The 16,489-nt window shown below is 38.8% G+C and overlaps 1 protein-coding gene across 1 annotated transcript; it reads left to right on the top strand.

The window, feature by feature from the left end:
• Positions 1-1,303: 1,303 nt before the first annotated feature.
• Positions 1,304-15,973, top strand: LOC135797491 (uncharacterized). The gene is given in 12 exon segments (XM_065309873.1): positions 1,304-1,885; positions 7,520-8,277; positions 8,334-8,541; positions 8,606-9,480; positions 9,483-9,913; positions 9,978-10,173; positions 12,106-12,792; positions 12,959-13,076; positions 13,135-13,198; positions 13,262-13,414; positions 13,579-15,439; positions 15,509-15,973. Coding segments are annotated over 12 exon segments (5,565 nt in total). The 5' UTR covers positions 1,304-1,850; the 3' UTR covers positions 15,688-15,973.
• Positions 15,974-16,489: the final 516 nt, after the last annotated feature.

The following is a 16,489-nucleotide window of genomic DNA, read 5'->3' as shown; positions in this document are numbered from 1 at the left end:
AACCCGTCACGGAGGAGATATCTCAAGACGGTTTCGATTGTCAATTGTCATGTTAATGTCAGACGTGTTCAATGTACGGCCGAGATTGTCGCCAAGCGTGAAAAACACGACAATCTTACACTTGAAAACCGATATTACAATCAACGACCATGAATTGCTCACGCTGTGACCGAAAAGCCGTTAAATTTAACTACGTAATTCGGCCGCACGCTAAAAATATGTCAAGCGTCATGCATGGTTACATACACAAACTATAACAGAACATAACTTAACCAAAATCAAATTGAATTTGGTCATGTGCTGTACTCGTATGTCATTAATAACCGATGTTTCCGCAAAAAAAGCATTTTTAGACGTTATACAAACAAATTTTGTTTGTGATGATTCTAGGGTGAAATTGTTTGCATTCCAGATGTGCACGTGCCCCCACATGACGTACCCTCGTCCATCGACCGGAAACAAATGCCCGCCGCAAGCTGCGCGTCACCCTTCGATCAAATTTCTTACCCACATTGAAAAGTTTCATGTGAAAGTTGAACGCGTTCCAAAACTTCAATCAACCGTCTAAACCAAAATTTCCAACGTATAAGATATTCAGATATTGGTTTACTCAATGAAATGAGCATAACATAAACACGTAAACATGTTTGCAACCGTTGAACGTCGACGGAAGTCGTGCTGATGAGAGTTGCATTCACAGCATCACACAAGCCAGCCCAACCAACAATCATGTGGTGTGTGCAATGTGCACTGTAGCTGTAAATGTAAACGGTGTGACGCACAAAATGAGCGTGAACACGGCGGGTCCACTCCTTTCCGAGACTTTCGAGAATGCGCACACACATGCTCAGAAAGAAGTTGATCTCGGTGTAAAATGCATACACAGGCTCAGACTACGGTCACCTTAGTCCCCGGACTCCGATTGATATCAAAGCTGCGCATGCGCAGTGGCAATTCACTCGGAATTCCATCTAGTATACTTTCACGAGATGCAATGTAGTTTTAATCACAACAGGTGATTATGTTATGTTATATTCTTTGGAAACAAATGAATTTCTTTTTATGGGTTGTATGTAATATTAAAGTAGGCAACTTGTATTGCTAGGTATTGTAAAGTTTGGTTATGTATAGTAGATTTCTATGTTGTGAACTGTGACCGACTGGTTTTGTTTGCTTGTTCTCGGCTGGAATACTCTTGTGTTCTTCGGTATCTTTTGCGTTTGTTGGCTTCGTTTACTACCTGTTCCCCTCCAACGGGCACCCGACGTAACACACTCTCCGAGTCACCGCGTTTCGCCGCGCTCACCTCGGCGTCGTCAGAGTTGCGGTGTCCACGTTCGTCGGCAGTTGTACATTATACACATTCAGATATTCGTAACGAAAAAAAACGCGTGATTTTATAATTCATCCACATACACCTAAAGAAATTAATATATTTTACTTAAAATATAATAAAATAAACGTGTTTTTCTTTTAAAATATAACAATTGTGTAGTGTTTAAATAAAAATTTGTTTGTGACAAATTTGAGGCAAGTGGTGCCGAAATTCTCGGAAAAAGGCAAAATTTTAAGCATTTGGATACCTCTACGCAAGTAACTCAACTGGTGGTTGGTTTTAAAGTGCCTCCTGTGTTTGCCTGTGTGTGGTTCATCTCAAGGCTGCGTGTTGTGTAAAAGAACGGACGAGTGCGTGCGGTTCGGGGTTACTACACTACACCACCATCTTGTGATCTCACTTACCGTAGTAGAGTAGCGAGATGCGTTCCCATGCCGCATGCCAGCGCTAGTTCGCTGCCCTACTGCGACCACTACTTCTTCTTCTTCACCCAGAAGAAGACAACGCACGCGAGATGACCGCCGCAAGGTGTGCCGATGAAAGCCAACGGTGAGACAAGGTATGTTAATGTGTGTTAAATGTGGTTAGGTATACTAGTTGAAAGGTTAGGTTATGAATTGCAAATGATAAAAAAGAAAACAACAAACAAAAGAAAATGTCGTCTGAAACAGGAATCGATTGCGTTATTACTCGTAGAACTTGTTTGCGTTGAACTTGAAACTGAAACTTGTGTGAATTAATAAATTATTCATCCGTGGATATCAAGTTTGAGGTTATGATGGTCGTGTGGTAATGTGAGAGCGTTTCTCACGGTTCCACACTGTCGAAATGCTTTTTGTTGATTTACACCCGTAATTAATGAATTAATGAAATAAATGTTTGTAATTGATAATTAGCGGAATACCGGAAGCATGCGAAATGTATAATGGCTGCACAAACGTCATAAAACACATTTTTAGCAGTTTTATCTTCTATTTGCACTTGGTTCATGCAAATTCATCGTTTTATGAATTGTAAATTTTAAGTAAATTTACTTAGTTAATAATTTACTTAGTATATCTACAGGATGTTTTATTTTATTGTCAATTTCATGAATTATTTATTATCCTGTGCGATTAGTTGCGATTTCACATTTTCTCTTAGTGTGATTTTTCTCATTGTCGATACAGTAGAAATCTGTGCATTGAACCACACTGATGTCGAATTGACTTAAGTTAAGTACTTTGCTGGAATTGTACGTGCGGTGTCGTGGCGCGTTCTAAGTAATACTAATTTCTTCGACAATTATAGTCGTCTGTACTACTTGCATCTCGGTATTGTAAATTACCGCAGATCTCGTTTTCGAACCGCAGATTAAAGTAGAAAAGAAAGTGAAATATGAATTAAAAATGCGAGAAGTTGAATTGGATTAGATATAAGTAGTTAAGTCGTTGGTTCTGCTTGAATAAATTACGTGCATTGTGTGTTGCGAAAACGAGTACAAAGAGATTCGGGTCAAAGTTTAAAGTATAATGATTGCGAAATTTTTATTTTGAAATTTTTGTTTTGTGACTTAAGTCTTAAGTCTTAAGCCTTTTCAGCTTGCAGTAGGTATTATATCATTGATAGTTGATAGTTAAATCATGAACTGTGAGTATTATGAACATTTAAAGATGAAAAAAGATAAAAGTTTTAATTTTTTGGGCAAAATACATTAATGTCTAGCGAAATTTGACCAAAAAATAAAAATTGTATAAGAAGATGCTAAAAATGTTAAATCTAAGAATGGAAGTTTGTTATTATATTATTAAAAATCAAATTAAATAATTTTTTCAATGTTAAGAAATTTTTTATCAAAATTTATCAATTTTTTGCTTTAAAATGTTAATAACTACTCAAAAAATGATAAGATTTTTGTGAAATTCATATTTTTGGATAGATAAGTACCCAATTGATATAAATCAACCTTGGATTTTAATTTTTTGCGATTAAAACGCCTGTAAAACCTTTTTAAAGTTGATCTTAAAAAGTAACGAAATAAATTTTTGATTTCCTTGTAAAAATTGCAATATCTCGTGAAATAATAATCGGATTTTAATGAAATTGATATTTTTAGTAAAGAATTACATAAGGAATCAATTAAAATATTTCTTAATTTTTTAAAATTACTAAAACGACCTCTGCACCTCCGCAAAATCAAAAAATGACCAAAAAATAAAAGTAAACTGCGTATTTCTACTTAAATTACCTGAGAAACAAAATAAAACATTATGTTAAATATCATGTCATGATGAAATAATTAACTACATATTCAACATGATGATGACTCTAATTAGTTGCGTAGTGTCTACTTTTATTACCTCTCCGTAAACACTCTTTTGTTATGTTTTTTTTGGTAGCTTCAAATTTCCGACTTTTATTGTCTAACATAATAATTTGCCGTTTGAAACATTTTAAAAGTCCCGTTCGCGGCGTTTGTTCCAATATCATTTTAAATGTTTAAAGTGCCACCTGTTTGTTCATTGCACAGTTTAAAATCCTTTGCTATAAATAAACTTAAACAGGAACAACTCGAGCAAGATATGCGCGAAGGCAAAAAAACAGGCGTATCGGTAAACTCGGCATGCGTAGAGCGATATAACCTCTAAGTATGCAATCTATGCAATAAGAAGCGTAGCAGAAGCAATGACTTCGTATTATGTTTTAATGAACGCAGAGCACACGCCGGAACTCGACCGGAGCGCCTTTTATTATGTTAATGCGTTTTACGGTTTGTTGTTGTTGATGTTTTTTTCGGTTTCGTTTACAGTATGTTGGAAAATGGCGGAAAATTAATTTTTGTATATCACGACATAATAAATTTTAATATTTTTTTAGTGATAAAAAGAGAATCAAAGTTTTATGCACGAAAAATAAATTTTTGGATGTTTAAAATCGTTTTTTGTTGGTTTAAAAACATTTATCTAGTGTAGAAAATAGGTTAAAACCATTTTAGAACCATTAAAACATTTTGTTTCGTTTTGATTAAAATTTGATTAAATTTTCTTAATGTTTCTACAGTTTTTTGCAACAAAAAATCATTTTTTAGTTCAAAATAATAAAATTTCTTCATTTTTTACCATTTAAATCACCCTGTATATAAATTTCATAATTTTATATGATATAAAATTATCAGATTAATTAATTGCTCGGATGCGTACGTGATTTACAAGCGGAACGTAATGTGTAGCTAATATCAACATTTGTTCTATTAATATTCTCAATTACAGTTTCCTTATTGATCAAACAAATCATTTCAATACTAATACAGAAGTACGCAGGCGTAGTAGCGCATTTACGGTTAGTTTTTAAGGTTATTTGCCGCCATAATGCGCGTGACATGTTTTCGGTTCGTTTGCGATTTGTTTAGTGCAATCACGTTTCGTGAACAATATGGCCGGCGACAAAACACGCCGTTTTACAAGGCATACGTGCACAAGACGACGCCCAGCAATGCATAACAATAACGCCGGTGAATGGAAACGAGGCGTGCGCTGAAATGAAAAAAAGTGGCTATAATCTGTGTAATTATTGGCCGCGAGATTGTTGACAAGGTGCGTTCGGTCTAATAAAATCTAATCACGAGTGCCATCACCGGATTATTGCCGCAACATGACGTGAATTAATCACAAATACATGAAGTAGTGATAGGTTAATGTCAAAATTGATTTTTTAGGCTAATTCAATGTCAAAATGTCACTTTTGTTGATTTTGGCAGCATTAAAAGATAGGTTAGTGTCAAAAATGTATTTTTAGATTTATTTAATGTAAAAAATTCATTTTTAGGTTAGTTTTGTACCAAAATGTCAATTTTGTTGATTTTGACAGCATTAAATGATAGGTTAAGTATCAAATATGTAGTTTTAGGTTACTTCTATGTCAAAAATGCATTTTTAGGTTAGTTATGCACCAAAATGTCAATTTTGTTATTTTGACAGCATTCAACGCTAGGTACTGTACTAGATAATGTTAGGTTAATGCCAAAAATAAATTTTTAGGTTAATACAATATCAAAATGTCAATTTTATTGACATTTGACAGCGTTAAACGCATTGTTTTGTTTACTTGTATAACCTACAACGCTTTTGTAGTATTTATACCATTCATGTATATGTATTATATGCGTGGACATATTACGCCCGTGTAATAATGTAATTAATAGCACATTGTTGTCCTGCGTGCGTGGAAACGCAACGCGCAACTCAACTAACAAAGTGATTTAATTCTCTATAACTAGAAACACGCGCACACTTTACAATTACCCACGATGTATATATGTGGGTTAAAAGTTATTTAACACCTACAATAATAAAGAAAAAAGAAAACAAAAAACAAAAGTGCGCATTGTTTGAGATTAAAAAAAAGACCCAAAACAAAAGGTGTTAAATTCGTCACTAAGTGAGTTGACATCTTCAAGTTCGACTTTCTAGAGCATGCGCATAATGAGTGCATTATTTGTATTCCTCGGCGGTTTTTCTTTGTGGTTTTGTGTGAGTAATGTGAATAATGGGTATTTTTAGGTTAGAGGTGTGTTGCATACAACGCGTGCGGAATGTTGATTATGTGGATGATACAAATCGCAAATATTTTCGTTTCAAACCGCTTATGTTCTTTGTAAGATGTTTTTTTTTGCTAAAGTTTTTGTGGTTTATGATGGAGAATTTAATACTGAATCGATTTCTGAAGAAATTATTATTGTAGCGTTGTGTGTTATCGAGTTATTAATTAAAAACTGGAACAGTGAATCATGTTTAAGGTTTTTGGCACAAAACAATTTTGCAGTTATTAATTAATAAGTAAAAATCAAGATATGTTAGAGTTATAATTTTTTCAAAACGTTATAGAGAATTAAATTCTGCTTTTAATTGTATAATTATTATGATGACAACAAATTTTTCTATTTAGTTATAGCACAAATTCTCTACATTCCTCTACATTTTCTTAAATTATTAATCAAATTATGTCTTTATAAGCCTGTAATTTTGAAATGATAATAAATTTATTATTATTTCTGCATTACTTGATGGAGAATTTAATTCTGAATCGATTTTTAAAAAAACAATTACATTATTTATTGATATGATTTAGTTATTATTAAAACCAAAACTCGGACACGACTCACTTAATTCCCGAAATTTTGCAAACACCAAGGACATATTGAATCTAAATTTAATTCAGCTGCATTAATGTCAACATTCAAGCAGTACTCCGCCGGTCGTGACCGATTCGTGTCGGTTTATTTTCGAAACTGGGATGTTGCGAATTTTATGACCCATTTTACGACGGATTTTCAAAGATCACACGCTATTTCCAACGATTGCGTACAAAACCACCGCAAGTACTACAAACACTCAAAGAGTACTCATTTGAGGTTATGTTGACACATCTCCACTGACATAATACATTTCTATTGATTTTTATATTACCCAACTCATACACACACAAATACAAAACAGATTAAAATCCAACCTTTGCAACACCCTCAGTTTGCATTCGCGTGTGTAATGGATTAGTCTGGTTGCATTCAATCTTTAATCAGTTCATCCACCCTCGCCGCAATAAATATTTAGTTCCGTGCATGAGAATGTCGATGGCGGCGGCGCGCAACTCAACCCCTCCGGGGGTGTGTAGCACGCATCGCAGGGCGCCGACGCCGTCACCTCGGAAGTGGCCGCGACGGCACTGCCGCTGCTACATTCGCACGGCGTAAATAATAGTAAACGGATCGAAAACGTGCGTTGCGTTTCACCTAGCGCCCATTTTTCGCATATATACAAAACTAGTCGTGTATGCGTGCGCGCGTGTCGAATCGCTTGTGATGTGATGGAATCTCATTCGATTTAATCCGCGGCGATAATATTCTCAATCGTGCGCAGTGTGTTCTGGGCGAATATAGTATAGGATGTATACGCCTCTCTCGTCAATATGCCCGCCGCTCACCAATGCCATTGTGACCTACATCAATGTGCATGCACACAATGTGTCGCACACGCGAACAACTCCTTCCTTTCACGCTCAACGCCATTAATTACTAGCATTTAACGTCCCGCAGTAAATATCACACGTGAAAAATGTTTTCGTGTCTGTACAACTTGTGGGACTGGTAAAGAATCATCCAATATTAACATTAACAGATAACTAATAAAGAAAAATAATTATTTCCAGGCTGGATCCCAGCATGGAGAAGAAAGCCTCGCTGCACAACGCAACGGTTGTCACCACCACAACAGTGGACATGGATGGCATACCGAAACATCAACACAACACTCCACCACAATATCTACGCTATATGCAGCAAGGGTTGAAGATCCCAAACAACCAACTACAACAACAACATCTGAGGCAGTCTCCGATGATCCATCAACATGTCCATCAACCTTACATGAATAAACCTCCAGGGAACTTGTACAACACTGCGAATATTCATACGAATCCGCTGCACGTGCATTATAACAACCAGTACATCTATCAACAGAACAAACTCAAACAACATCAGCAACAGTTGTCTCCCTTGTCCCCGATTTATCAAACTCATCAACATGCTACAACCTATCAACACAATCCGAATCTTACACCGCAACCATGGGTTCCACCTCATTCCAGTGTCAATGCGGTGTATCAGTCTCAGAATCAGATCAAGTCTGAACCGGGGACTCCTACTACAACTACTAGTTCTACTAATACGATGAATACCAATATGAATTTGAATACGAGTAACACAACTCCGGTGCATAATAAACACCGGGAGTTGGAGAGGAGGAAGTCTGGAGGGCATACGCAGTTGAGGTCACCTTCAGCGAAACGTCCCAGTGATGCTCCGGTTACGTTGCAGGGGTGGTTGCATAAGCAAGGGTCGGATGGGTTGATGTTGTGGAAGAAGCGATGGTTTGTGCTTTCGGAATATGTTTTGTTTTATTATAAAGGTAGGTTGGTTATATTTAAAAAAATTTTTTTTTAATTAAAAATATGGTTTTTAAAGGTCCAGAAGAAGAAAAATTATTGGGATCTGTCCTACTGCCATCGTATAGAGTGTCTATTTGTGGTCCAGAGGATAGAGCAAACCGGAAGTTTGCTTTCAAATGTGAACATACCAATATGAGGACATATGTGCTTGCAGCTGATACCCAGGAGTTGATGATGCAATGGGCCCGAGCGCTTAACCTCGCTAGTTTACTCCAGAGCAACATGTAAGTCAGCCATTTTGTTTTTATTACCTCCATAATGCTAATCACCTAATTTTTTTGTTTATAGTGAGTCTGATTCTTCTTTAAACACTCCATCTTCATACAACCCACTAAATGAAACAATTGAATCCAACTATAGTCACAACCCAATCATACAACAACAACCACAACCTCAGTCCCAAGCTCAAATTATGCGTCTACCACTCCACGCGCATTCATCAAGCAACACGACCGAGTTTAGCAATCCGAGCCAGGATCTCAACCACCACATGAATCTGAGTCAGTATAATCAACCGCTGTATGCGAACGCACCTCCCAAACCACGCCGGCTTAATGACACCGGATATTCCTCGCCGAGTCCCGACACGCTCGAGCGCTACAATGAACCGAAATATGTCACTCTACAACCACCTGCGTACCTGCGCAACATGTCAAAGTCTAACTCCGTATACAGTCAAGACAGTGTTTATAATCAAGAGTATCAAGGTCAACAACAACAACACCAACAACTGCAGCAGTATATCGCACAGAATGCTGAACGGCGTACGCCGGATACCTATGGGAGGTCCAAGACGCACATGTTGAATGGCACCGCACAAAATGGCCGCCATCCCTCGGATTATGAAGATATCTACGCGGAGCAGTATATGTATAAGAGACCTTTGAGTCCCTTGGCGTATAATAAGTCGATATCTATTACTACTCCCATGACTCCTATCCAAAGATCATATACACCTATGTCTATTACCAGGAGTGATTCCAGAGAGGTTAGGAAGTCTCCGAATTCAGTCCCTAGGCCGCATAGTGCTGACTTTTTGGAATATGAAGCAACTCATAGATTGAATCAGGCTATGAGTGTTAATCCACAACCAGCCCGACCTAAATCCAGCCTGGATATCAACCGTAACGGAGATAATTATTTCTACTCCGAGGAGAGATACGCAGAAAAATGAGAAAAAGCGCGCAGTATTTGTCCAAGTTACCAGGGAAATACAGCACACCTCCAAGGAGATCTCATGAAATCCAAGCAGATAATACTTTTCCTCTGATGAGATCCAATACTCAACCCTTGAATTATGCTACAACCCCAGTTGAGTATTCGTCAACTCGTAGGGAGTCTTTACCTCTACAACCGACGAGATGTAGAAGTGTTTTGAGTGAAAGATCTATATCTAAAGAGTTAGATGGAGAATTATATGGTAGTCAATATAAAGAACTCCCTAACGCACAAACAGACCATCTGTATGGTCATCGTTATGATCACTTGAGAGAATACGACCCATTTACACGCTCTGCAAGCGCGCGACTCGCCAACATCGAGCAGCGACTGCAAGGCGACGGTCGAGCGAGCATGAACAAAGAAGGTGAAAGAAAGGTAAGTTTATATGCTGCACAATTACAATAAGACACGTTTAACCTTGATGAAATTGACCACTTAGAGAGAAGAATCGATGAAACGCCTCCTGGAATGGAAGCAGCGGATGTTGCAGAGTCCACTCAACAGGAAGGTGAATCAGAATGTGAACAAAACCTACAGTAAACCGGAATATTACAAACGTGCGAGTAGTTATGCTCGGCATGTTGATGGGCGGTCAGCTATGGGTCAATACAACAGCTATTCGTCGGATGATGAAGGTAAGTCGCGTGCATCGGGATGATAACAACGAATTCGTAGACTTTTTTGTATCATAATTTGTATCATCATCAATGTGTTTATACTTGTGACTTGTGTCTCTTGGATCTGACTCTATGGGACTATATGGTGTGCGGGGTGGTTAGTTTCTGGGTCCTTCCTGCCTGCCACAAAACTCATCACTTGTTGATATCTCCAAACATTATTTTTATATTCTTTCTGTTACTAACGCCTATCTGTTCTAACGGGAGTAGATGTTTTATCTGATTAACTCTCTGCTAGCTTTTTACATACGAGTAGTGCCGTGTCTCGCCCCCCTCTAATTCTTAACTTTCTGTTGTAATTGTTTTGTTTGTTTGTACATTTTTCTGTACCCGGTTCAGAAAATGCGGATGCGGCGCGAATTACGCAGGCAGGACGGATCTCGGCAGACACAAGCGCACCCTACACGCCTATCTCTCTATCACCACCACAAACTGACACGCTAAGCACCACCACCACCACTGCAATCGCACCACTTTCGCCTGGTCTCGATAATCGCACCGGCGGCACGCTGGTGAAAAGCATCCTGGCGGAGTTTTCGAAACTTGCGCCACCTGAGGCGCCGCGTACCCCCACACAGGCCAAGGATATTGATGCTATCATTGAGGAGAACTATATGATTATGACTCCGAAAAAGAATACGTTTGATTTTGGGGAGGGGGCAATGGTTCCATCAAATCACGAAAATGAAAATGAAGAGAATCCTTATGTGGAGATGACCCAAGGACTTACAACCTCTGTATTAGACCCTTATGAGTTGGTAACCTTTGGGGATACCTTGGAGACACCTCAAGTTCCTCCACAAATGGAACCTTTGTACATGGAACTACACAATCCCAAATTAAGAACCAATACACTTGATATCCAAAAGGACGAATCAATCAAAAAGAATGACCTACCTGATATCCTACTACCTTCTTCAGTACAAGACAGTAAATCAGACAGTTCCGATGCAGATGATGAAGCATCCAAAGACTTAGAATCTTTATATTCCGCTAATCCAAGATTTAGTCTTTCGGATGTCTTCCGCCCTGCTTCATATTACCTGGGAGCAAGCCAAACAGCTTTACCGGAACAAGACAGTTCTGATAGTGAGTTGGTCTCACCTCCACCCATTCCAAGGTCACCTCCTCCAATGGAAGACTTTGACCAACCCACCAAAGCAAAACAAGATAAAGCAAAAGGTGATGATTTATCCCTGTGTAGTTTACAAACGGATGAGGGTACCTCCAGAATCCGCACGTTTTCACACTCACAGAATTCTGACTCTGATGTGGAATATGTCAGAAAGGACATACAAAGACTTTTCAAACGTCGACCTGTCTCCGAAGAATATCGGGATGAAGTAGAATCACTTGACAGTGAATTTAACTCAACGGATATCAAGAAATACTTGGAGAAAATTGATGATGACCTTGTTTTTACGAATAAATACCATGATTATGAGAATATGATAGTGACAAAGATAAAATTATCATCTCCGAAGATTTTACACACTAGGGAGTTGTCTAAAGATAGTCAGGGTACTACCTATTTATCGGATACTTCTGAGAGTGCTTTTTTAGGGTCGCCCCAAAGTGGTTTTGATGATATCAAACCTTCGGAGAAAGAGAAGTACGATTATAGCTTGACCTCGGCGCCTTATTACTATTCTGACCTTGGGCTGAACACGAACGCTCTTTGTGGCGGTGGCATGTTGAAGCTGAACAATCAGCGCGGTACTAACAATGGCGGCAAGCGGGACATTACTCACATCGTGAACCCCATCCGGGGTTCCCTTCACAATCGACCCGCATCCAACCACACTGGTGATTTTAGTTTCGGGCAACCATTTAAGTTGGCGAACGAGTTGGCGACACGATCTGCCAGTGTGGACTTTCTTAATCTTACAGATAAATCCGGGCAGATCGATAAGAAGAACGTCTACGAATCGGACACGCTGAAGAGATTAAAAGTCCCAGACATGCAGAATCCACAACAGAGGAATGTTTATCCTTCAAAAAAAGATGAGAAATTTGTTTCGGATGAGGATGGGATTGTTAGAAGGACACACAGTTTAGAAGGGTTATTAGAGAATGTCCTTGGGGATAGTGAACAGCAAGTAGACCCTAATGAAGGGAGTTATCTCTGGGAAGAGGATTCTATCTGGAGGGAAAGGTTAAGAGATGCCAGTCAAAGACATACAAAAAGTTTAGATGACTTAGACTGTGTGGGGATAACGAATGTAACAAATTCCAAAATGGCCACGCCTCCCAAAGAGCCCAAAAGTAAAAAACCTTCTAGAGCTATCACCAGAGATGTGGTCTATGTCAATGACACTGTATACAACATGCCGGTACAAGAAAAATTCGCTAAACAACCACCAGAACAAAGTTTGAGTACAACTAGTACAAACACAAAACAAAATGCCGGATCAAAATCAGCATCTTTTATAATCGACCGTGAGAAACTCCGTCAGTGGGACTTGATGTCATCCGCGTCGTCAGCGGGTGCGCGCGCGACCGCCTCGGCGGAGGTGGAGTTTGTTGGCGGCGGTGGTGACGGGAACAGAGCGTCGCAGCGGGTGGCCCAAGAAGCAGGTACAAGTTAAACGTTTTTAGGTACTGTATGATATGTATATACACACACATCATGTATAAATCAGCATCATTTGTCAATATCTCTCAGAGAACTAGTGCATGTCAATCATGAAGAACAACTTACAACTTTCTAGGTTCTGCTGAAAAATATAACCTCAATGTTTAGCTTCAGGTTCGCTCTCGATGGGCATGCATAACATGGCGGCCATGCAACGTGACTATCAACAGCACCAATCGAGATCCACCTCTAACCTACATCGAAGTTATGACAGTGATTATACTATGTTAGTGAAACATAACATAACCTCAATTTTAAGCTAAAATATGAATTTTTGTGTTTAGTTGGCAGGATTATTATCTTAGTCCTGCACCGAGTCAACAAAACATCGAAGCGGAAAACCGGAAGGTTAGTAAATTGTTTATTTTTTTATTTTTTATGATTTAAAAAAAATTTATTTGAATATATTAGACGCCTTGGAATGCAAAAGTAAAGTTATCAGCTGGTGACCTCCTGGGTCGTACCCACGAGGAGCTCGTCCTCCTCCTGATTCAATTGCGCCGACAGAGCACGAATATTTGCCATGCGATCGAAGCGGGTTATAATGAAATTGACAGTATACAGGTGCCCACCATGTTTCAATTCGCTAACTCAACTAATCCCAACGCAACATTTGCACATCACAAATTAAATTAATTCCTTTCTGTAACACCCTGTGGTGGTTTTTGGGCTTTTTTATTTCCCCATTTATATTTATCCGATACTAAAATTAATGTTTTGCTAAACAGGCCCAATTACACTTGATGGATGCCGCTAAACGCATGGAAAGTCTTCAGAAACTGGAAGCAATCAAACAACATCTTCTAGACTTAGAAAAACAATACGAGAAAGGGAAACCCATGGTGAATCTGGTTGATAATATGGTTAAACTTGGTTCGTTGTACAAGTTCCCCAGCTCAGATAGATCCAGTAGTTATACCACGAGAGATAGAATTGAGTTTAATCAACAGATGCAAGAGAAGAAACTCCTGGATGACGAAAGACGTGATTGGAACCGTATTAATTCAAGTCACCTGCAACTACAGGAGAAGGTCCAGCAGTTATATGAATTGGATCAATTGATTCAAGAGGGTTCAGGTACCCTGCAAGGTTTACAACAGGATAAAGAGGATATTGAAAGAGCTCTTGGAGGGATCCGTAGTAGATTAATGCAGGGTTACAATGATCCAGAGATTATCGAGAAAGCTAAGAAGCAGCAGTCAATTTTAGAGAATGAACTCAGTAGAGTACACCTAATGCTCGCACAGAACTCCAAACAGTTAGAGGAGACTGTCGCGGGTAATGCTAGATTGGAACAGGAGTTATTGGTCCTGAGACAGAAACTCCAAGCATCCAAACAGAACCAAAACAGGTCCTCACCACAGTTTTCCAACCCAGGTGATAGCCTAACCTGTGGGATAGGTAATATTGGTAACAGTAATGGTCTAATGGAATCTGACCTTCAAAAAGTCCAACAAAAAGTCGGGGATCTACAAAAACAACGACAGGAGTTGAGTTTGCAGGTGAGACAACTCACAGACAGGTCTAGTATTCCCATGAAGTCATTTGATGGTAAGAAGAGGATCCATTCCGGATGGAGGGAGACTGACCTTGATACAATGTACATCAGAGACCATGGTGAATCAAATTGGGAGAGTAATTCATCCATACCATCATCAATGTCTCCATTATACATTCGTACTGATCTCAAAGGACAAGGACCAGTTCAAAATCAAATTCAAAGTAATCCCCAGGAAGACATCTATGGTGGGACCACACCAATTGATGATTACTCCACCAGTCATCAGTTTACAATGCCACTGCCACAAGAAAAACCCGAAATCAAAACCGTACGTATTGTCAAACGTGAATCCGAACGTCGGCATCGTGATCGTGACCGTGACAAGGTCACGCCGAGTGGTCCAAGTGGTCCAAACAAATACGACGCTTTAATCGAAGATGATTTCTATGTCACTTCAAGCCCAACTCGTCCTACAACCCTAAGCGTGCAGAAAGCAACCAGTAGCACCAACTTAACCTATCCTGAAGATAACCTAAGCCGAACCAGTTCAACACCCAGTATATCTCAATTCGAGAAAGATGCTTCACCTGTATTATCTCCAGTGTTCAAAAGTGAAGCAGCTCGACAGATAATCACTGAAATCGGTCAGGAAACACCTAAGAATAAGAACCGTCGAGCTGTTCCCATAGAAAAACGCCGCCATTACACCGCCCCACATAATAACCTCATCCGGAAGAGTTTCAATCAACTGCCTACAACTGACGATGACACTTTTAACAAAGCAGTATTAGAAACACGCCGTGCAAGAGATGATTTAGACATGGAAAGAGCCTTGAGGCAACGTATAGATGCACCTGATGTAGTACGAAGTACTTTAAGCAGTAAAGAACTTAAATATACTGAGAATACTATTGATAACTTATTTGGTGCACCAAATAAGATTTTTATTCCCGAGAGGTACATACCCGAACAAACTCCGCAGTTGTCCGCTGAAGAAGAAGAGCACAGATTGAGGAAAGTCGAATCCATCAAGAAAATGCTCTCGGATACAACTATTCTAAGCACTAGCACTGCCAATCTGGCTAATGGTATGTTAAACTATAAAATAATTTAGAAAATAAACATAACCTTACCTTTTTTGTTTTGTTGTTTTGTAGGAGATGAAGGTGAGACTTCTACTGCTGCTGCAAGTACCACAACCAAAGCCACAACGAAGATGATCGAAGAGAAGAAGCAGCGTGAGCATCTCTTGCAGTTGAATCAGATCCTCGCGAAGCAAGTGATGGAGATGAGCAAGATCGTCGCAGGTAAACACAATGCAGACGAATCCAATTAGCATGCTCTGCAGTTTTTACTCCCACCACCACTCATACTATTTCCCCCTGCATGTGTTTTTGTTTTTGAATTTGGTGTACTAATTGTATCGATATCGCAGTGTGTGTACATTTTTATTATTTATTATTTTCATTGATGTATTGCGTATACCTAGAAATAATTGATAGCATAAATATTGTTATTTATTTATAGCGCATAACCTGAATTAATTGTATGATTGTATAAAAGAGCAGCAGGAGTATATATACAGATTATGTTTATTATTTGATTAAATTATTTACGTATAAGTATCTCTACTTACTGATTGGCGTATTTTGTGCGCATGGTTTGTTGTGAACATAACCTCAGATTTGGGCTATAGAAACACACACACACGTTTTTTCTTGTTTTTACTTTAGTCAAAGCGCTCTCCAAACTGCCACTGGAATCACAGGCGGGGAATTCGGATGATGAGGATTCTTCGCCCATATCGCCGCTGCCATTGTATCAGCAACGTGATAATTTTTATAGTTAGATCGTTGAGAGGTTATGTACATGGTGTCATCAGTCACACTTTGAATCAAACTGTATTTGTGTTCACGTTTGGCCTAAACATGATGTAGTAGACGTATTTAATGTTAACAAACGAGAAAATCATTGCAAATCATATCGCTGTAGTCAGAAACTATTCATGTTTGGTATAAGTGTAGTTTACCGGTTTGAAAATGTCAGAAAAGTGTTTTTTTTTTGAAGATTTTTGTTAATAACTCAAAAACTAAAAGAGATAGATTGGTAATTCTTTCGGCATTTTATCCGGGATGAAA

The sequence above is a fragment of the Atheta coriaria genome, unplaced genomic scaffold, assembly GCF_025399875.1.
Source record: "Atheta coriaria isolate IRGN ID8LTWV9N9 unplaced genomic scaffold, Caltech_Dcor_3.1 hic_scaffold_8_pilon, whole genome shotgun sequence".
Taxonomy (NCBI): Eukaryota; Metazoa; Arthropoda; class Insecta; order Coleoptera; family Staphylinidae; genus Dalotia; species Dalotia coriaria.
The sequence above is the reverse complement of the archived record's forward strand: the minus strand, read 5'-3'. Positions and strand labels throughout refer to the sequence as shown.